This window comes from Eleutherodactylus coqui, chromosome 7, assembly GCF_035609145.1.
Source record: "Eleutherodactylus coqui strain aEleCoq1 chromosome 7, aEleCoq1.hap1, whole genome shotgun sequence".
NCBI classification, from domain to species: Eukaryota; Metazoa; Chordata; class Amphibia; order Anura; family Eleutherodactylidae; genus Eleutherodactylus; species Eleutherodactylus coqui.
Genome location: NC_089843.1, coordinates 34884782 through 34908615, shown reverse-complemented (window position 1 = coordinate 34908615; position 23834 = coordinate 34884782). Strand labels below are relative to the sequence as shown.

General features: G+C 51.9%; 1 protein-coding gene across 1 annotated transcript in view; it reads right to left on the bottom strand.

Moving 5' to 3' along the window:
- Positions 1-23834, bottom strand: part of ATRN (attractin) — a 136406-nt gene that overhangs the window by 109644 nt on the left and 2928 nt on the right. Inside the window, exons 2-3 of the mRNA XM_066572920.1 lie at positions 9694-9777; positions 4658-4771 (exon numbers count right to left, since the gene is read on the bottom strand). Of these exons, the coding sequence (XP_066429017.1) occupies positions 4658-4771; positions 9694-9777 (198 nt within the window). The remainder of the gene's footprint in view (positions 1-4657; positions 4772-9693; positions 9778-23834) is intronic.

Below are 23834 nucleotides of genomic sequence, written 5' to 3'. Positions count from 1 at the left end.
ACTATAGTAATGCCCCCTATGTACAAGAATATAACTACTATAATACTGCCTCCTATGTACAAGAATATAATTACTATAATACTGCCTTCTATGTACAAGAATATAACTACTATAGTAATGCCCCCTATGTACAAGAATATAACTACTATAATACTGCCCCCTATGTACAAGAATACAACTACTATAATATTGCCCCCTATGTACAAGAATATAACTACTATAATACTGCATATATATACAAGAATATAACTACTATAATACTGCCCCCTATGTACAAGAATATAACTACTATAATACTGCCCCCAATGTACAAGAATATAACTACTATAATACTGCCCCCTATGTACAATAATATAACGACTATAATACCGCTCCCTATGTACAAGAATATAACTACTTTACTACCGCCCCCTATGTACAAGAATATAACTACTATAATACCGCCTCCTATGTACAAGAATATAACTGCTATAATACCGCCCCCTATGTACAAGAATATAACTACTATAATACTGCCCCCTATGTACAAGAATATAACTACTATAATACTGCCCCCAATGTACAAGAATATAACTACTATAATACTGCCCCCTATGTACAATAATATAACTACTATAATACTGCCTCCTATGTACAAGAATATAACTACTATAATACTGCCTCCTATGTACAATATAACTACTATAATACTGCCCCCTATGTACAAGAATATAACTACTATAATACTGCCCCCTATGTACAAGAAAATAACTACCATAATACTGCCCCCTATGTACAAGAATATAACTACTATAATACTGCTCCTATGTACAAGAATATAACTATAATACTGCCCCCTATGTACAAGAATATAACTACCATAATACTGCCCCCTATGTACAAGAATATAACTACTATAATACTGCCCCCTATGTACAAGAATATAACTACTATAATACTGCCCCCTATGTACAAGAATATAACTACCATAATACTGCCCCCTATGTACAAGAATATAACTACTTTACTACCGCCCCCTATGTACAAGAATATAACTACTATAATACCGCCTCCTATGTACAAGAATATAACTGCTATAATACCGCCCCCTATGTACAAGAATATAACTACTATAATACTGCCCCCTATGTACAAGAATATAACTACTATAATACTGCCCCCAATGTACAAGAATATAACTACTATAATACTGCCCCCTATGTACAATAATATAACTACTATAATACTGCCTCCTATGTACAAGAATATAACTACTATAATACTGCCTCCTATGTACAATATAACTACTATAATACTGCCCCCTATGTACAAGAATATAACTACTATAATACTGCCCCCTATGTACAAGAAAATAACTACCATAATACTGCCCCCTATGTACAAGAATATAACTACTACAATACTGCTCCTATGTACAAGAATATAACTATAATACTGCCCCCTATGTACAAGAATATAACTACCATAATACTGCCCCCTATGTACAAGAATATAACTACTATAATACTGCCCCCTATGTACAAGAATATAACTACTATAATACTGCCCCCTATGTACAAGAATATAACTACCATAATACTGCCCCCTATGTACAAGAATATAACTACTATAATACTGCCCCCTATGTACAAGAATATAACTACTATAATACTGCCTCCTATGTACAAGAATATAACTACTATAATACTGCCTCCTATGTACAATATAACTACTATAATACTGCCCCCTATGTACAAGAATATAACTACTATAATACTGCCCCCTATGTACAAGAAAATAACTACTATAAAACTACCCCCTATGTACAAGAATATAACTACTATAATACTGCTCCTATGTGCAAGAAGATAACTACTATAATACTGTCCCCTATGTACAAGAATATAACTACTATAATACTGCCCCCTATGTACAAGAATATAACTACTATAATACTGCCCCCTATGTACAAGAATACAACAACTATAATACTGCCCCTATGTACAAGAATACAACTACTATAATACTGTCCCCTATGTATAAGAATACAACTACTATAATACTGTCCCCTATGCATAAGAATACAACTACTATAATACTGTCCCCTATGTATAAGAATACAACTACTATACTACTGCCTCCTATGTTCAAGAATATAACTACTATACTACTGCCCCCTATGTACAAGAATACAACTACTATAATACTGCCCCCTATGTACAAGAATATAACTACTATAATACTGCCCCCTATGTACAAGAATATAACTACTATAATACTGCCCCCTATGTACAAGAATATAACTACTATAATACTGCCCCCTATGTACAAGAATACAACAACTATAATACTGTCCCCTATGTATAAGAATACAACTACTATAATACTGTCCCCTATGTATAAGAATACAACTACTATAATACTGTCCCCTATGTATAAGAATACAACTACTATACTACTGCCTCCTATGTTCAAGAATATAACTACTATACTACTGCCCCCTATGTACAAGAATATAACTACTATAATACTGCCCCCTATGTACAAGAATATAACTACTATAATACTGCCCCCTATGTACAAGAATATAACTACTATAATACTGCCCCCTATGTACAAGAATATAACTACTATAATACTGCCCCCTATGTACAAGAATATAACTACTATAATACTGCCCCCTATGTACAAGAATATAACTACTATAATACTGCCTCCTATGTACAAGAATATAACTACTATAATACTGCCTCCTATGTACAAGAATATAACTACTATAATACTGCCCCCTATGTACAAGAATATAACTACTATAATACTGCCCCCTATGTACAAGAATATAACTACTATAATACTGCCCACTATGTACAAGAATATAACTACTACAATACTGCTCCTATGTACAAGAATATAACTATAATACTGCCCCCTATGTACAAGAATATAACTACTATAATACTGCCCCCTATGTACAAGAATATAACTACTATAATACTGCCCCCTATGTACAAGAATATAACTACTATAATACTGCCCTCCTATGTACAAGAATATGACTACTAGAATACTGCCTCCTATGTACAAGAATATAACTACTATAATACTGCCCCCTATGTACAAGAATATAACTACTATAATACTGCCTCCTATGTACAAGAATATAACTACTATAATACTGCCTCCTATGTACAAGAATATAACTACTATAATACTGCCCCCTATGTACAAGAATATAACTACTATAATACTGCCCCCTATGTACAAGAATATAACTACTATAATATTGCCCCCTATGTACAAGAATATAACTACTATAATACTGCCTCCTATGTACAGGAATATAACTACTATAATACTGCCCCTATGTACAAGAATATAACTACTATAATACTGCCCCCTATGTACAAGAATATAACTACTATAATACTGCCCCCTATGTACAAGAATATAACTACTATAATACTGCCCCCTATGTACAAGAATATAACTACTATAATACTGCTCCTATGTACAATATAACTACTATAATACTGCCCCCTATGTACAAGAATATAACTACTATAATACCGCCCCCTATGTACAAGAATATAACTACTATAATACTGCTCCCTATGTACAAGAATATAACTGCCATAATACCGCCCCCTATGTACAAGAATATAACTACTATAATACCGCCCCCTATGTACAAGAATATAACTACTATAATACCGCCCCCTATGTACAAGAATATAACTGCCATAATACCGCCCCCTATGTACAAGAATATAACTACTATAATACCGCCCCCTATGTACAAGAATATAACTACTATAATGCTACCCATATGTACAAGAATATAACTACTATAATACTGCCCCCTATGTACAAGAATATAACTACTATAATACTGCCCCCTATGTACAAGAATATAACTACTATAATACCGCCCCCTATGTACAAGAATATAACTGCCATAATACCGCCCCCTATGTACAAGAATATAACTACTATAATACCGCCCCCTATGTACAAGAATATAACTACTATAATACCGCCCCCTATGTACAAGAATATAACTGCCATAATACCGCCCCCTATGTACAAGAATATAACTACTATAATACCGCCCCCTATGTACAAGAATATAACTACTATAATGCTACCCATATGTACAAGAATATAACTACTATAATACTGCTCCTATGTACAAGAATATAACTACTATAATACTGCCCCCTATGTACAAGAATATAACTACTATAATACTGCCCCCTATGTACAAGAATATAACTACTATAATACTGCCCCCTATGTACAAGAATATAACTACTATAATACTGCTCCCTATGTACAAGAATATAACTACTATAATACTGCCTCCCATGTACAAGAATATAACTACTGTAATACTGCTCCTATTTACAAGAATATAATACCCACCCCGCGGCAGGCGGCGGCGGCGCGGCCCCCTCACCCACCCCGCGGCGGCGCAGCCCCCTCACCCACCCCGCGGCGGCGCAGCCCCCTCACCCACCCCGCGGCGGCGCAGCCCCCTCACCCACCCCGCGGCAGGCGCAGCCCCCTCACCCACCCCGCGGCAGGCGCAGCCCCCTCACCCACCCCGCGGCAGTATGGCTCTCTCATTCAGGTTACTGCAGTGTGGCTGAAAAAAGTGATCATTAAGACGCCGTATTACCTGAATGCAGCGACCAGCGGGGCGTATATGGAGTCTCCATCGTACACGTATAGGTGATCCCAGCTGCACTCCGTGGCAAAGTGGTTGAAGCGGAGGCGGAGCACTGTGTTGTTTCTGGAGGGGAGAAACAGGCTTGTTTTATACAGTCCTATGATATAATCTTTATATAGCGCCAACATATTCCGCAGCGCTTTAAGAACTTAGAAAACATTCAGAAAATATAGGTAATATCCAGCATTAAACTGATGCCCATCTGTAACAATAGGGGGAGGGTCCTGCCTGTAAGAGCTCATGTGCTATAGGGAGGTACACATAGAGGGCGCTACACATACATATGAAGACAGGTTTGTGAGCAAGCAGGTAAGAGGGGTGCAAATGTACCAAATACACTAATGGCCTTTTTCATTCAGAATCGCTTTGGTGGGAATCGTCCCGTGTAAGCGCATTCAGGCGGTCAGTGTCTGCATGCAGAAAACTGACCGACGTGTCGACCAGCGCAAACCGCAGCCGACCACCGCAAACCGCAGCCAACCACTTATAAAAGACTGTCTGCCTACTGTGAATGGAGGTGGGCGGGGATACAACTCTAACCAGCCCGATCCACCATGCGCTGTGAGTGATGCCAATGATACTCGCTCCTGTCTAACAACCCAGGAGCGCGGGGGGGGGGGGGGGCACCGTACGTAATGTTGTAACTTGACGCCACCGGAAGTGATTGGTGTAGCCAAGTGTTAGAGAGCTTGACAGGCAGGTCACGCCCCCAGTGGATCATGGGCTGCACTGAAACCCTCTGGCATTGTGTATTCTGCTAGGCTGCATACAATTGGCCCCGCCGGCTGCAGTGAGTAACCCCGGGGCTGTGGCTTCCCCTCGACTCCTGCTCTCACCCCTTCACGTGTGCAGGGCCTCCAGGGTGCTGTCACTCACCCCCGTTTCTGCTGTAGTTGCTGACTGCAGAGGACATGGGTGGCAAGGTCCTGGGCAGGCTACCATACCATAGAATCTCTGAGATTCTGCTTTCCCGGGTAGAGGGGGGGCACCATAGAGGCTCGGGGGGGTTGGGGGGGGGGGGGCCATAGAGGCTCTCCGATTCTGCTGTCCCGGGTAGGGGGGCAGGCACCATAGAGGCTCTCCGATTCTCCTACCCTGGGAGTGGGAGGGGTGCCATGGACCTTTGTCCGGTCATCACCCCCCTCGATCAGAGCACATTTGCTCTCTGCCCTTGGTGAACCCGGCATCTCAAGGTTTTTACATTAGATTGTGCAAAAGTCGTAAAACATGAGACCTCTAATAACTTGGGGTCATAAACACAGCGACCCGTAAGATAAGGCCGACCCGTAAGATAAGGCCGACCCGTAAGATAAGGCCGGCCCGTAAGATAAGGCCGGCCCGTAAGATAAGGCCGGCTTCACACAAAGGAGCGCGTTATCAGCCCGTGTATCCCGCCCCCATATCACCCTCGCCAATCTATGTGAACTCCCCGTGGATACGAGACGTTTTCATGGGAAACCAGCCTGGCATCACATGGGGGATGCAGGGATCCTCTGGGGGGCAGTCACGGCCGCAGCAGGGGATGGTGGAGCTTCTCCTATTGCTTTCAATGAGGCCTGCGATGGGAGAAACGATGGCGCTGCCATGAGCGATCTTGCAGCGAGATAGAACATGCCATGGCTTGTTTCCGCCATGCAGGAAAGCCTCACTCACGTGTATGACCCCGGTCAAAAGAATGGGGTTCGTATGTGTGCGACTCAAAAATGCACAAATCTCACGCAATGTTAGCGCCCGTGTGAAGCCGGCCAAAAACTGACAATATTTATACCACACTGTGACCCCCATCTGTTAATACATGATATGTGGGGCTACGGGTGGACCGGGAGACCGCAGTGGATTCCAGGTGCGAGCCCAACCGACGACCCTGCGCACCCGGTTTTCTTGCATTGCGTATGCCCGCGGCGGCTCGCCATCGTTAAGCAGTGTGATTTATGTCTTGACTGTATGTCTGGCGCCGTGGCCTCCCCATGACGCAGTTACCCATATACCATGTTAACGGAAGATGGGCGGTGGGGCGGATGGCCTTCACTGCTGCGATTTTTCTTCTGCTTGTGGAATACGCAATCCGTATGGGGGTGCGGGCGAAAAAACGGTTTTACATTCTTCTCCATGCCTGCGTTTTGCCACGGATTGCGCAATTGTAATCCGCCCGTGTCTGCTCAGACTGTGGAGGAGACTGAATGAAGTGCTGGTCGCGCAAGAAGCCACAGTGTTTGGGCAAGCCCTGCCATCACATCACCATCCATAGCGCCCCCATCTCTCACAGTGGCTGTGCCTGGTACTGCAGCTCAGTAACATTCACTTGAATGGGTCTGAGCTGCAGAAAGTTGTAGTACCAGGCACAGTGGGCAGGAGACAAAAAGGCAAGTAGACGGGGCGGCACTGCCACGGGGTTAATCAGAGGGAGAACCCTTTATGCCGTAGTAACTGGATATTGTCAAGGCATTTTGCACCCAGCGCTGCCCGCTGTATGCCCACACCCTTCCTCATATAGATGCCAATCTCAGCACTCCCTGGGTGAACCAGGAGCAACGTCCAATGATTCAGTGCTTTACGACCTGGATTATAGTAATCGCTGCTCTGCTGGACGAAGGGCGACATTCCACTGACAGCGACCCGGTCTGTAGATACAAGTCTACGGAGGACAGAGGGTGTGGGTGGATGTATACACCGAATAGCCACTTCATTGGATCCACCATTGCAGTAGTGCGTTGGGTCTCACTTGGCCTCCAGCAGTTCCTCGTGGCGCAGACCCCACTGGGTGATTAAATCCTTCTGCAGGAATATCGGCCCCTGCGGACAGGAAGTGTCTTCTTGCTACCACAGATTAGATGGGACATCTGAGCTGCAGCGTCGATTTAGCTGCAGTTTCCTTGACTCCGTGGTCCCTGTTCATCAGGACGATTCTTGACATCCTCCTCTGACCCCTTTCGGTGACAAGGTGTTCCCATCCACAGGCTCTGCCTTCGCTGGATGTTGTCCTCCATCACGCCATTCTCGGTATACTCTCCACACGGTTACACGAGAAAACCCCCACATGGCTGGCATCCGGGCCCCGGCTAGTCCAGCACCGATGACCGGACCTCGCTGGAAGTCACTCAGATCGCTGGATCTTCCCACCTAATGTGGATTCACACCGATACTGATCCACGGAAAACTTGTCATGTGACTTTATGCCGAACCCCGGGGTCACGGGGAGAATTACCATAGAGGGACGCGCCAATCATGAAAAGCCCGTATGTGGAATAAAGTGGCCATGGAGTGCAGGTAACAATGTGAGACAGAAGTTGGGGCGCCCCATCACTGCACCGGTGGGGTCCTGACTGCAGCCAATGGCAGGCGCCGGGAGACAGAAGGACCGGCATGTTGTGTTACCACAGGAGGTCGCTGTCCACCCACACGGGATAACCAGCCATAACCGCCCTCCTCCATGGGGGCGAGCGGCTCCCCCCCCCCTCCCCCGCTGACGCCGTGTCTGTGTACAGTCCTGCCAGCTCTCCTCCTCACCTTTAGACTTTGGGCAGCGGCCATATTTATTATCTACCACATATTACACAGCGGAGGGGGAGCAGACGGCGGCCGCAGTGACTCATCTTATTGTATGAGGCCGCATGTCAATTCTGAAGGTGTCCGCCCCCCTCTAGAGTCTATTAGTGACCCGCACAAGCCCTCTGCGGTCGGCGACTACAACCTGTCTGCTCAGGAAGCGTCCATCCCACCATGTAGGCTGGCGGGTGGGACGAGGCATATTAGTGGTACAGCGTGGGCCGCGGACAGGTATCCCGGCAGCGCACTCCTAGGAGAGGCGTCTGAAAGACAAGCTGTGTCGCCCCTAGCAACCAATCACTGCGCAGCTTTCACTTTACCTCAGCAGTGAAGCGGTTGGTTGCTACGGGCAACACGGAATTTATTAAGGGTATTTTCACACATAGCAAAAATGCTGAGGGTGGTTGCCCACCCACCACAGATGCTGCGTAGCATGTAGTTCTATAATGCATCCACATGAGGGCAGAGCGGTTATATTAGTGGGAGGGGAGGCGGTAGCCGCAGCCATCCACGGCCATTATACATGACGCCAACACATACCGCAGCCAACCAGCGTCTGAGACTAGACTGACCGACCAGCATGTGCCGCCAGAGACTACAGTTCAAGAAGCCGGATATGCCGCTTGGAGATCAGCGGCGTCAGGTTGTCATCTCCCCTATACTAACACTCATTCAGCTCTTAAAGGCAATGTATCATATGTTTTACAGCAGCCACATGGGCCACAGGGGGGAACCCACTGACTTGTATGGGGAGAGTGATGTAAGCATGCTGTGACCTGTGCAGGGAGAGGAGGAGGTGAGCTGTGACATGACCTATAGTGAATGGTGTAATCCTGCTGTGATGATGAGGGGTTTTCCTCTACAGAACAGGAAGTACCAGACTGTTACTAGTGGTCGGTGTGAGAACTGCACCTTAGTAGGATTTTAAATGATTCTTGCGGTGGGGCTGTCGGTGGGGCTGTCGGTGGGGCTGTCGGTGGGGCTGTCGGTGGGGCTGTCGGTGGGGCTGTCGGTCAGACTTCAGTCTCTCCGTTCGATTATTGGGGCAGAGATATAGGAGTAAGAACAGAAATAAACCGACTCTCCCCCAATCCAAGTGACTTCAATGGGAAATGGCAGCCCGCCTTGTCCGTTTCTGCTCCATCATGGAGTTCACCAGAAGAAACATTGCAGACTGCTATTAGCTCCGGTGAAGGAACTGAACCCCAACGGGGGGACATCAGTGGGGGATGGGGGGGGGGGGGCTGAAGTCTAGCTGAAAGCTCGAATGCAAGCGTGAATGCTGTCTGATACAATCCCTTTAAAACAGAAGGTTCCCTTTAAGGGTGCCAGTACCAACCAAGAGGACATCTCCATTTTGGGATAATTTTCATCAGCTTTGAACATAATATTCAGCATGTCAGCCGGCCGTACAGAGATGGGCGCTGCGAGCGACTTACCCTCCGTCGATCAGCCAGGTACACTTGGTCTTGTACTTGTAGTTCCCGGGCCCGTCCGTCACCGTCCCGCTGGATCCCGTTAACCTGCAAAAATACGAGAAATGTTAGAAATGGAATAAAACTGAAGCCCAGCGAGACGGCGAACAACAGCCGCGTCCATCCGAGTCACGGAGGACCCCTCCGATCGCCGCGCTGCATTATATACTACGGCAGGTGACACATACAGGGGGCAGCAGCCTCGTCCATCCGAGTCACGGAGGACCCCTCTGATGGCCACGCTGCATTATATACTACGGCAGGTGACACATACAGGGGCAGCAGCCTCGTCCATCCGAGTCACGGAGGACCCCTCCGATCGCCACGCTGCATTATATACTACGGCAGGTGACACATACAGGGGGCAGCAGCCTCGTCCATCCGAGTCACGGAGGACCCCTCTGATGGCCACGCTGCATTATATACTACGGCAGGTGACACATACAGGGGGCAGCAGCCTCGTCCATCCGAGTCACGGAGGACCCCTCTGATGGCCACGCTGCATTATATACTACGGCAGGTGACACATACAGGGGGCAGCAGCCTCGTCCATCCGAGTCACGGAGGACCCCTCCGATCGCCACGCTGCATTATATACTACGGCAGGTGACACATACAGGGGGCAGCAGCCTCGTCCAATGCCGATCGCTTCGGTGCGACCAACAGCCGTTAGTCTGCCCTTATACATCTGTCCTGCAAAATTATACCCCGAGTGTGCGTTATCACTATGGAGCAGCAGCGATGAATATGGACCCATGCCCGTGAGACACTGGGCAGCAGCCCCAGCTTTACAGGGTACCCAGGTCAAAGCTGGATAGAGCTGGTAGGCGAGCTCCAGCCTTACATGGTACCCGTGCAGGAGGTAGAGCTGCGGGTAGGCGAGCACCAGCATTACATGGTACCCGGGCAGCGGGTGGAGCTGCGGGTAGACGAGCACCAGCATTACATGGTACCCGGGCAGCGGGTAGATGAGCACCAGCATTACATGGTACCCGGGCAGCAGGTAGAGCTGCGGGTAGGTGAGCACCAGCATTACATGGTATCCGGGCAGTGGGTAGAGCTGCGGGTGGGTGAGCACCAGCATTACATGGTACCCGGGCAGCGGGTGGAGCTTCGGGTGGGTGAGCACCAGCATTACATGGTACCCGGGCAGGCGAGCACCAGCATTACATGGTACCCGGGCAGCGGGTAGACGAGCACCAGCATTACATGGTACCCGGGCAGCGGGTAGACGAGCACCAGCATTACATGGTACCCGGGCAGCGGGTAGACGAGCACCAGCATTACATGGTACCCGGGCAGCGGGTAGACGAGCACCAGCATTACATGGTACCCAGGCAGCGGGTAGACGAGCACCAGCATTACATGGTACCCGGGCAGCGGGTAGACGAGCACCAGCATTACATGGTACCCGGGCAGCGGGTAGACGAGCACCAGCATTACATGGTACCCGGGCAGCGGGTAGAGCTGCGGGTAGGCGAGCACCAGCATTACATGGTACCCAGGCAGCGGGTGGAGCTGCGGGTAGGTGAGCACCAGCATTACATGGTACCCAGGCAGCGGGTGGAGCTGCAGGTAGGTGAGCACCAGCATTACATGGTAACTGGGCAGCGAGTAGAGCTGCAGGTGAGTACCAGCATTACATGGTACCAAGGCAGCGGGTAGAGCTGCGGGTAGGCAAGTACCAGCATTACATGGTACCTGGGCAGCGGGTTGAGCTGGGGTAGGTGATCACCAGCATTACATGGTACCTGGGCAGCGGGTAGACCTGTGGTAGGCGATCACCAGCATTACATGGTCCCCCACCCCACGATGACATGACTGGGTGCCATTCAACTGCCATTACAGGCGAGGCCTTCTGATGGTGGAACTGTGTATTTTTTCCATTTCACTTACAATTGTTTCTCCGTTCCTCATCACATTATCCGGTACATCACACAGTAACACAACAAGTAACGAGCCCTCAGACCGCGGCGGAAAGAGAAGAGGTACAATTTGTTTTTTTGATTAGGTAGAAATAAAAAAAAGGAAAAAAAAAAAAGGGGGGGGGGGGCCGCATCATTAAGGGGTTAAAGTGAGGCTCTGGTCCTGGACAAAGACGGCCGCACCGCTGCGCTGACTACCGGATCCACACTGCATATTACGTATACATCATTAGTCTAAGCTACAGCAGGCTCCCAGAGCTGTCCGCACGAGCAGTGCTGACCAGTCAGAGCAGCATGTATAGACCGAGCAGTGATGTGGCCATCTTCGAACCTGCACACAGATACGGCAATACGGAGGGTGCCAGCCCCACCCATACATGTAAAGCACCATGCAGGCTTACAGACTATTAATGACGACACACACCCGGGACCTTTAAGTGGGCCACACTGGATCGACACCCTGGGCTCCCCAGCATATGAAGCCAGACCACTCACTGCAGTCAGCTTATATCTTTTGTCCGAAATATTAAAGGTGTTATCCTGAGGATTTCACAACTGGACAAGTCATCAACAGTACATTAACGAGGTCCGGTGGTTGAGACTCCCTGCCAATCAGCTGTATGCAAGGCCAGCATGCTTGTATACAGAGCTGATTTCTACAGGAAGCAGACAGCTCTGTTCTTACTGCAGTGGCCAGGTTTGGTATTACAGGCCATTCATTTTAATGCGAACTTGACCTACAATACCACGTCTGACCACTACAGCAAGCATGGAGCTCTCTGCTTCCTGTATTCCACTTCTCACTGATTAAGGCCAAATGACCACAGGCGTAATTGAATTGCGAAGCACCTGCGTGGACGATCCGCAGTTCAAGCGTTCTACGCCTAGTCAGATAGACCCAAGATGGCGCCATAATGCAGAACACAACCTTTTCTAAACAGGTTGAATCTTCTACAACAGCGGCTGATCTGTCAGCACCGTCTGAAGAAGCTGCATTGCTGGAATTCCAATGTCAGGAGGGAGCAGCACAGCCGTGAGATCTGTGTCGTGTGTACTGTGTAGCACAACCTGTTAGAGCATCACCCTACCCCGAGGGTTACCCGCTGCCAGTAGGAGGGCCGCCGTACATAACTGGAGTGCAATCACCTCCTTCTACGCAGGGCTGAACCTTCAATCCTCGGACATGGACGAGCGCATTTACCAGCATGAACAGCAGGGGTCAGCGAACTGGACAGATAACTGCTGCAGTCCGAGCCTCGTAGTTCATATTATGGAGAAATCTCAAAAAACATTATAAGCAGCGGTGATAGAGAGCGGGCCGTCCCCTGTACCCCAGCGCTGTCCGGCGACCATGTGATGGGACCTGCAGTTCTCCTGTAATACCGCAGACCACTAGAAGGCATTGACCTGCAGCTCGGCTTCTGCAGACTGGCTGCTGGGTATAAGCACAAGCCCGACACCGCTCAGCAACAACGGTGCATGTTGTGGAAGGTTACGCTACTACAGCGGCTTCACATGGACGACTACCCACCAAGTAAGTGACACCCGCTCAGGGTAACCGCAGCCAACAGGGCGACGAGCCATAATCTGTCAGGAAGTCACTTTGTTTCTGTCTGATTCCGGTCTGGCATAGACCGCCCATCGTCCATCTCTCACCAACTAGCCAGTAACTGCGCAGGGGGGTGCGCGCTTCAGCCGCCGCCAAATGGCATAAGTGAAAATTGTTGTGGAAAAACGCACAATTGTTCCAATGCGCCGTGGGGACGATTACCAGCGACTAGTCCAGTGACCGTCGCCCCATGTACGCCCACCCGGAGGGCAGTTTACTGGAGCTTATCGGTCAGTTTCTGGCTGGATGGTCGGAATATGAAAGACAATCATTCAGTGTAAATGCCGGCACCACCGGGACCACCAACCATAATCAGGTCCCCGTATGGATCGTGCATAAAGACCAAGCAACGGTGGCCTGTGCAAACAGGCAGTCATTCCTCTATGAGCGACTGCCTGTTCACAGAGAACGGAGGCGGCCGGGAGAGATCTTAGCACAACTATGGCTCCTGTGTGAGAGCCCAGTGGGATAAGTCACCCCATGTATAAAGCCCCCCTAAGAGGTGGCTATGTATCACCTTGTGGAGAGCACCAACAGGGTGTCAGGAGTCTTATGAGTCTTGTGATGCTGCCTGGGAAAAAGTTATGCAAATGAGTGATAGAACAATCCCCCACAGCGCCACCTACTGGTAAGGTAGCTACCCAGTCATTAAAAAAAGTTGGATATTCACTCATGGTTAACTACAATTCCAACAGGTGGCGCCATGGAGGATAATTCATGACTTTTTCCCAGGGAGCATTGCACAGCCTATAAGACCCCTACACCCTTTACCCAACCAGATGTTGCTGTCACCTAAGCCCCCAGAACCCTACGAATACCCCAGCAACAGCTGTCAGTACATGGGCATTCTGGTTCGGCTTACACCCCTAGGCAAACTACAAGCGGTGAGAGAAATAGGAGCCTCAAACTGGTGATTTACCGTATTTATCCCTAGTGGTCAATGTGCCATTCTTGCCGTATTCAGTGGAAGAACGGCCATGACCGCCAGGTCTACCAAAGCCATCGCTGCAGGAAACCCCACGCAGGCGAACACAACAGGTCGGGAGTTGCAGAAACGCCATCAGATCTGCCGCCTGCGACTATCTCCTGGGAAGGACGCAGGAAGGAGGAGGATCGGGGATGTCGCCCCTCCGGCGCTCCTGCCGGCACGGTCATGTGCACCAAAGCAGGTGAAATGGATTCACAACGGCTTCCGGACTGATATCCCAGAAGTGACTCGGTTACACCGCCACGTACGAGTGTGCCCACGCTTTCTTTGGCCAGTATATAAATGCAGCGAACCCCCACCTATCCACATGTGGTCGTCCTCGGGGGCCCCGGCGGTCACTGACTAGTCCCAATGCTGGGATACCCCGTTATATAGAGGGTCTGGTATACGAGGGCAGGGAGCAATCATACTAATATGTGGTTGTGACTCGGCGAGGTCTGCAGGCGGCTTCCACCTCCCGTAGCGGCTTGTAGAACCGCCGAGACGATATCCTACTTCCTGATGGAATTCACAAATAAACAGAGTGACTCACCGTACAACCCGTCATTACTGAGCCGTAATCAGCAGCGACGGCCATAAACCATGTAACTTGGTGAGGAGACAAGAGGAAAATAAACAGTTCCCACAAGGGAGAGAAGTAAAACAATACACCAACTATCCATAGGCAAGAGATCCCGGATGGTAGAAGCCACAACGGCCGACTACCCAACCCCCAACACCACATATAAACACCACCTCTGGAAAAGCATCCTCATACCAACTACTTTCTGGTTGGCAAGCTGCGAAGAAACCACAATTCCCTGCATGCCCAACAGTCTTCTGTGCTACATATGCTGGGTACAGCACTTTCCCCACAGCCAGCAGATCACCGACGTCTAGCGGCTCTGGGAAGCCTAAGAGAGTCCAACTTGATCCAAAGTTCAGTTCCCACAATCCCTTGCCACCGCATACACAGAAGGGAACTCCTTTGAGTGCCCGGGCTCCTGCCATTTACCATCTGGTGCCAGTGTTATCGGTGACAGTTGTAGCATCCATTAATTACATCTGCTCCTTCAAGAAAAAACGGTCAAATGTAAACATAGAGCATGCGTAGACATACACGGGGTAAGGGCGGCCGCCTCCTGGTAGTCACTGCTACAGTATGGCTTCTACACTATAGCAGTTTGTGGCCGTCACCCCCTAAACTAACCTACTCTTCCTCTAGCAACTACAGGTCAGATCCCACCTCCTTATGTTATCTTCTGTTCTATGCAAAGCCAGATATCAGTCATGTGACCACTAAGCTCCACCCATTTATGTAAATGTATGTAAATTCAAAACTTAAAGAATTAAAACCCCACCCCGATCCTGTCTTATAACTGTGAAACAAAAATCGGTTCCCCAGGAGATAAGCCATATCACAGTCCAATTACAAACCTATATTCAGACCTCGGCCTTGCTGTAAGGCAACTGATGGCAGCGGGAGCCCTCCCCCCCGAGCTCAGTCAGCGGGTGCAAAGTCCCGCCCTCTATTAATCCACAAGCTCGATCACTGCTGGTGTCCCATGGTGCCCTCATCTACTTAAAGGGTTGTTTCCACCGCAGCCAGCCCAGATGCCAACGCTGAGGATTACCGGTGAGAACTCACTTTATTTTAATATTTGAGCCAAAATGGGTTACAACTATAAAACTAACGGTACTTACCTGTCAGCAGCCCTGGCCACCCTGCACGGAAGCCCTGCCACTGTCCCAGGCTCTGTGCAAGTCAGGTGACTACTGTCTGCCAATCAGAGGCCGCAGAGTCACTGCTTGGAATGCCTGGCAACCAAGCATGATGCAAACACTGATGCCTCCAATCGGTGGCGCTCACCTCACTTACGCTGTCAGAAGAACCTGAGAATGGAGGCGCTGCAGTGCGGGATCGCCGGGCGGGCGGGCACATGTGGGCTTACTGCTAAGATAGGAACCAAACTGGTTTTAAGAAGTTAAACTGCAAATAGACAGCCCTCTTAATAAGCTGCCCCTTCTACCAGCTGCCACGGACAGGAGGGCGACCGGAGGGCGCCAGGGGGAGCGCCAGGACAACGCCAGGGGGCGGCTCAGAAAATGTAATCACTGAAAGTAAAGAATAAAAGGCTAAACTAAGTCACACAACGCCCGGCCCACGTATGTGCTCGGATAACAGGCTTGTAAGTCACGCAGCGCCCGGCCCACGTATGTGCTCGGATCACACGCTTGTAAGTCACGCAACGCCGGCCCACGTATGTGCTCGGATCACACGCTTGTAAGTCACGCAGCGCCCGGCCCACGTATGTGCTCGGATCACACGCTTGTAAGTCACGCAGCGCCCGGCCCACGTATGTGCTCGGATCACACGCTTGTAAGTCACGCAACGCCGGCCCACGTATGTGCTCGGATCACACGCTTGTAAGTCACGCAGCGCCCGGCCCACGTATGTGCTCGGATCACACGCTTGTAAGTCACGCAGCGCCCGGCCCACGTATGTGCTCGGATCACACGCTTGTAAGTCACGCAGCGCCCGGCCCACGTATGTGCTCGGATCACACGCTTGTAAGTCACGCAGCGCCCGGCCCACGTATGTGCTCGGATCACACGCTTGTAAGTCACGCAGCGCCCGGCCCACGTATGTGCTCGGATCACACGCTTGTAAGTCACGCAACGCCCGGCCCACGTATGTGCTCGGATCACACGCTTATAAGTCACGCAACGCCCGGCCCACGTATGTGCTCGGATCACACGCTTGTAAGCCACGCAACGCCCAGCCCACATATGTGCTCGGATCACACGCTTGTAAGCCACGCAACGCCCAGCCCACATATGTGCTCGGATCACACGCTTGTAAGCCACGCAACGCCCGGCCCACGTATGTGCTCGGATCACACGCTTCTAAGTCACAGAATGCCCGGGCCACGTATGTGCTCGGATCACACGCTTGTAAGTCACGCAATGCCCGGCCCACGTATGTGCTCGGATCACACGCTTGTAAGTCACGCAATGCCCGGCCCACGTATGTGCTCGGATCACACGCTTGTAAGTCACGCAACGCCGGCCCACGTATGTGCTCGGATCACATGCTTCTAAATCACGCAACGCCCGGCCCACGTATGTGCTCAGATCACACGTTTATAAGTCACGCAACGCCCGGCCCACGTATGTGCTCGGATCACAGGCCGTAAGTCACGCAACGCCCAGCCCACATATGTGCTCGGATCACACGCTTGTAAGCCACGCAACGCCCGGCCCACGTATGTGCTCGGATCACACGCTTCTAAGCCACGCAACGCCCGGCCCACGTATGTGCTCGGATCACACGATTCTAAGTCACAGAATGCCCGGGCCACGTATGTGCTCGGATCACACGCTTGTAAATCACGCAATGCCCGGCCCACGTATGTGCTCGGATCACACGCTTCTAAGCCACGCAACGCCCGGCCCACGTATGTGCTCGGATCACACGCTTCTAAGTCACAGAATGCCCGGGCCACGTATGTGCTCGGATCACACGCTTGTAAATCACGCAATGCCCGGCCCACGTATGTGCTCGGATCACACGCTTGTAAGTCACGCAATGCCTGGCCCACGTATGTGCTCGGATCACATGCTTGTAAGTCACGCAACGCCCGGCCCACGTATGTGCTCGGATCACCCACTTGTAAGTCACGCAGCGCCCAGCCCACGTATGCGCTCGGATCACACGCTTCTAAGTCACAGAATGACCGGCCCACGTATGTGCTCGGATCACACGCTTCTATGTCACGCAACGCCCGGCCCACGTATGTGCTCGGATCACACGCTTCTAAGTCACAGAATGCCCGGCCCACACGCTTCAAAGTCACGCAACGCCCGGCCCACGTATGTGCTCGGATCACCCATTTGTACGTCACGCAACGCCCGGCCCACGTATGTGCTCAGATCACACGCTTATAAGTAAACAGGAAACCAACTTCACACGGGTTGGGCCAACAAATAAAGTTATCTCCTGCCCACACAATAGGGTACAATGTTAAAGGGGCAGTACCAAGACAGCAAGTTATGCCCGATCCATAGGATACGGAGGAAAACGTGCCGATTGGTGGGGGTCTTACTGCAGAGACCCCCACGATCCCAGGATCAGAGGTCTCGCATCCCCATCGCCCTCACTGCAGTGCTGCATTCACTTTCAATGGGGCTGTGGAGATTCCCCAGCGGCCCCCGCTCAGGTGTTTCCACCATCCCCATTGAAATGAATGGAGTGCTGACTGCGTATGAGGGAGAGCTGCGATCCCCGCAGTGATGGGCAGAAAGGGACACGGGGGTCCCGATTTAGACTAGTCTCAGTGGTAAGACCCTAACAAACAGCAAAAAGAAATAAAATAGGGGATAACCTGCAATCACGGTACCACCCCTTTAAAGGGGTTCCCCAGGACTAATGCCATGGATGACCTATTGAGGTCATCAATAGTTGATTGGTGAAGGATCCTTGATGACAACACTGACATAGTGCTGTCCATATGGCAGTGGCCAAGCTTGGTACTACAGGCGCAGCTCCCTATCAATTCAACGGGGGCTGCGCCTGTAGTACCTAACGAGGCAGCTGCAATGTTGGCGGCGCTGTCTGCTTCCAGCAGGCTCCCAGTGGCGGGACCCCTAATGTTGTACCCCACGGTGTGGCAAGGGGTGACTGTATGTATTGATACAACCGCTCTCAACCAGCATCTGAGGGCCACTTTACTATTTATATACCACAGAGGGCACAAGCAGCGGCACAGATGCTGGATGCCCACCGAGCGCCACACGGCTTCTGCATGTACTTCCGGAGTTGGATCCCCGCAGCGCTGGACGTCAGAGGCGAAGTCAACACGGCCGTTTGCTTTATTTTATACCTTTAAAAAAAAAAAACAGGCAGCGGCGATAATTGTGGAAAATCCCGTAAATAAAACCATAAAATAGAGGAAACACGAAGTCAGCAAACACAGATAACACGTACAGAAGGCGATCAGCGGCGCCCGACAGCTCCTTACCTCAAGGGGAAAGACTGACAGGTGAGCTCCGCCCATCGGACCTGCAGATACCCTGTATCACACGGGTGGTACTCCGGGCGAGAGGCACAGAAATCACCGGAAAATCACCCGTTTGTTCCAACGCGTTTACATTTTTCGCACACAATGAGCGCGCAAGAACGAAAAATGGCGGCAGCGGCCCCGTATTTGGACAGTTTTGTTTGTTATTCCCTGCGTGTAGAGAAAACGGATGAACCGCATGTGGATCTACGCCAAAGACTGCAGAAAACGGATGAACCGCATGTGGATCTACGCCAAAGACTGCAGAAAACGGATGAACCGCATGTGGATCTACGCCAAAGACTGCAGAAAACGGATGAACCGCATGTGGATCTACGCCAAAGACTGCAGGAAACGGATGAACCGCATGTGGATCTACGCCAAAGACTGCAGAAAACGGATGCGGATTTTAACAGCAAAATTCAGGTAGACTCTTCCCACAGTAATACGGAGATCGAACGCCCCCCCTTACACAGCGCCGCTCACATCAGCAGGGGGAAATGGCGCAATCCGCTTGTGAAAAACAGAACACCGCGTGTTCTATTTTACCACGGAATCCGCGATGCGGCGCCCATTGTTCTGTATGGTCGCGGATATACCCGCAGCCCGTACGCAATTACATTATGGGCTGCAGGTATCCGCGTCATCGCTAAGCAACAGCGCAGGAAATATAAACAGAGGTTGTACTGCGTATGCCCGCCTGCGTGATACACGGGCATACGCAGTACATTACGCCGCCGTACACAGCTGGGATCCGCGTCCGGCCGTGTGAGGCACACAAAGGGGGATGGTTATTAATACATTGTGTCGGGGCAACAACGCTTTGGCACAAAGGGGTTTTATTGCGATGTTCTGCAGCAGCCGCGGCCGCTGCCCGTTACACAGATTAAACCAGAGACCGCTCCGGTAGGGCTCATACTTATCCCTTGGAAAACCCAAAGGCGCAGAAACATACTAAGGTGCTTTTGGACTTCACGCCTTGGACAGATGCAGCGACTTTTCTTCACATCCCCCATGGGGGCCATGAACTTGTGATGGTTTGAGCACTCCTGCAGTGTAATGCAATACTAGTATTGCTTTATACTGCAGTCTGACAGGCCAGCTACACCACAGGCTATCAGCCACGGCAGAGACCGGGGGGTTCAGAGACCGCGGCTGCTATAACAGAATGGTAGCGCGCAGGCTCGGGACCCCACAAAACCGATTGGGGGTTTAGATGCCGCTGTCAGTTCTAGCAGCTGTGATCAGCGTTAGCGCTGACCGTGGCTGTTGCTTGGGGGTGTCAGCGAAACAGCCGGCACCCGCAGTGCATGGAGCGGGATCGGCCCCCCGATTCACCCTCCTCATACCACCCGGAATGCACATCCTGCAATGTTTAGGGGCTCAAGAGGTTGTCTGCTTACTAAACATCATCCCTTCCATAGTAAAACACACTCAGTACAAACCTCTCTGCGTGGCAGTCCCGCTCTGGTCCCAGTGTTTGTTGTGCCAGCTGTCGTCCCTAGCAGTCATGTAATAACGTGTTCTCCTGGCATCGGTGCCCACATTCTGAGCGCCATGATGCCAGGAGTTCAGAACACTACGCTGCATCCTACGATTTGCAGCAGCGGTCACCCGACTTCCAGTCACAACAAACACCGGGACCACAGCGGGGCGATGCAAGTACTGGTAAGAGGACGACCCCGTTCACACGCTGCAGCTCCACTGCGGAATATCTGCTGTGGAAAGCAGTAAAGTGGCAGGTTGGGCCGCCTGCACACGCAGCGGTCTCCGGCTCTGCCAGCAGCAGCATCCGGGCATGCTTGCTTAGTTTCTCTTTCTACTGTCCTGCGGACGGTCGGCGAGCCGTCGGACACGTGCGGTACAGCATCATGGCCTGTGCGATTGTGGAAGCGCCACGGATCAGACGGCTTCCATTGACTTCAAAGGAAGCCATCCACGCAGAATCCGCAAAAAAAATGGAGCGCACCGCGATTCTTCCTCCGCTTGTGAAAACCGCAATTTGTTTCCACAAGTGTGCAGGAAGATTCGATTTCCCGTCGCACGCTATAGGCGCTGTTCGCTGCGGATCCGCAGTACGGAAAGACACGGAAATACAAGATATGCCCTCAGTACGGGACCACTGTGCGGTCTCATCCCCATGAGGCGCCCGCCACCAGCCAGCTCCTACCAAGTGTGCCGATCCCGCCAACGGCCACACGTAACCCCAGATGCCAGGGCACAGCAAATACACGGCACTGCTGTATTATCATGTACGAGAGGGGCGAGACCCCCAGCACCGGGACCAAGGACCACAGAGTCACAACGAGGGGCGAGACCCCCAGCACCGGGACCAAGGACCGCAGAGTCACAACGAGGGGCGAGACCCCCAGCACCGGGACCAAGGACCGCAGAGTCACAACGAGGGGCGAGACCTCCAGCACTGGGACCAAGGACCACAGAGTCACAACGAGGGGCGAGACCCCCAGCACCGGGACCAAGGACCGCAGAGTCACAACGAGGGGCGAGACACCCAGCACCGGGACCAAGGACCGCAGAGTCACAACGAGGGGCGAGACCCCCAGCACTGGGACCAAGGACCACAGAGTCACAACGAGGGGCGAGACCAACCCCCACTGGGACCAAGGACCACAGAGTCACAACGAGGGGCGAGACCACCCCCCACTGGGACCAAGGACCACAGAGTCACAACGAGGGGCGAGACCCCCAGCACTGGTACCAAGGACCGCAGTCACAACGAGGGGCGAGACCCCCTGCACTGGTACCAAGGACCGCAGTCACAACGAGGGGCGAGACCCCCAGCACCGGGACCAAGGACCACAGAGTCACAACGAGGGGCGAGACCCCCAGCACTGGGACCAAGGACGGCAGAGTCACAACGAGGGGCGAGACCCCCAGCACTGGGACCAAGGACGGCAGAGTCACAACGAGGTGCGAGACCCCCAGCACTGGGACCAAGGACCGCAGAGTCACAACGAGGGGCGAGACCCCCAGCACTGGGACCAAGGACCGCAGAGTCACAACGAGGGGCGAGACCCCCAGCACTGGGACCAAGGACCACAGAGTCACAACGAGGGGCGAGACCCCCAGCACTGGGACCAAGGACCGCAGAGTCACAACGAGGGGCGAGACCCCCAGCACTGGGACCAAGGACCGCAGAGTCACAACGAGGGGCGAGAAACCCAGCACTGGGACCAAGGACCACAGAGTCACAACGAGGGGCGAGACCCCCAGCACTGGGACCAAGGACGGCAGAGTCACAACGAGGGGCGAGACCCCCAGCACTGGGACCAAGGACCACAGAGTCACAACGAGGGGCGAGACCCCCAGCACTGGGACCAAGGCCCACAGAGTCACAACGAGGGGCGAGACCCCCAGCACTGGGACCAAGGACCGCAGAGAGTCACAACGAGGGACGAGACCCCCAGCACTGGGACCAAGGCCCACAGAGTCACAACGAGGGGCGAGACCCCCAGCACTGAGACCAAGGACCACAGAGTCACAACGAGGGGCGAGACCCCCAGCACTGAGACCAAGGACCACAGAGTCACAACGAGGGGCGAGACCACCCCCAGCACTGGGACCAAGGACCGCAGAGTCACAACGAGGGGCGAGACCACCCCCAGCACTGGGACCAAGGACCACAGAGTCACAACGAGGGGTGAGACCCCCAGCACTGGGACCAAGGACCACAGAGTCACAACGAGGGGCGAGATCCCCAGCACTGGGACCAAGGACCGCAGAGTCACAACGAGGGGCGAGACCACCCCCAGCACTGGGACCAAGGACCGCAGAGAGTCACAACGAGGGGCGAGACCCCCAGCACTGGGACCAAGGACCGCAGAGAGTCACAACGAGGGGCGAGACCCCCAGCACTGGGACCAAGGACCGCAGAGAGTCACAACGAGGGACGAGACCCCCAGCACTGGGACCAAGGCCCACAGAGAGTCACAACGAGGGGCGAGACCCCCAGCACTGGGACCAAGGCCCACAGAGTCACAACGAGGGGCGAGACCCCCAGCACTGGGACCAAGGCCCACAGAGTCACAACGAGGGGCGAGACCCCCAGCACTGGGACCAAGGCCCACAGAGTCACAACGAGGGGCGAGACCCCCAGCACTGGGACCAAGGCCCACAGAGTCACAACGAGGGGCGAGACCCCCAGCACTGGGACCAAGGCCCACAGAGTCACAACGAGGGGCGAGACCCCCAGCACTGGGACCAAGGCCCACAGAGTCACAACGAGGGGCGAGACCCCCAGCACTGGGACCAAGACCCACAGAGTCACAACGAGGGGCGAGACCCCCAGCACTGGGACCAAGGCCCACAGAGTCACAATGAGGGGCGAGACCCCCAGCACTGGGACCAAGGCCCACAGAGTCACAACGAGGGGCGAGACCCCCAGCACTGGGACCAAGGCCCACAGAGTCACAACGAGGGGCGAGACCGCCCCCCCCCCAACTGGGACCAAGGACCACAGAGTCACAACGAGGGGCGAGACCCCCAGCACTGGGACCAAGGACCACAGAGTCACAACGAGGGGC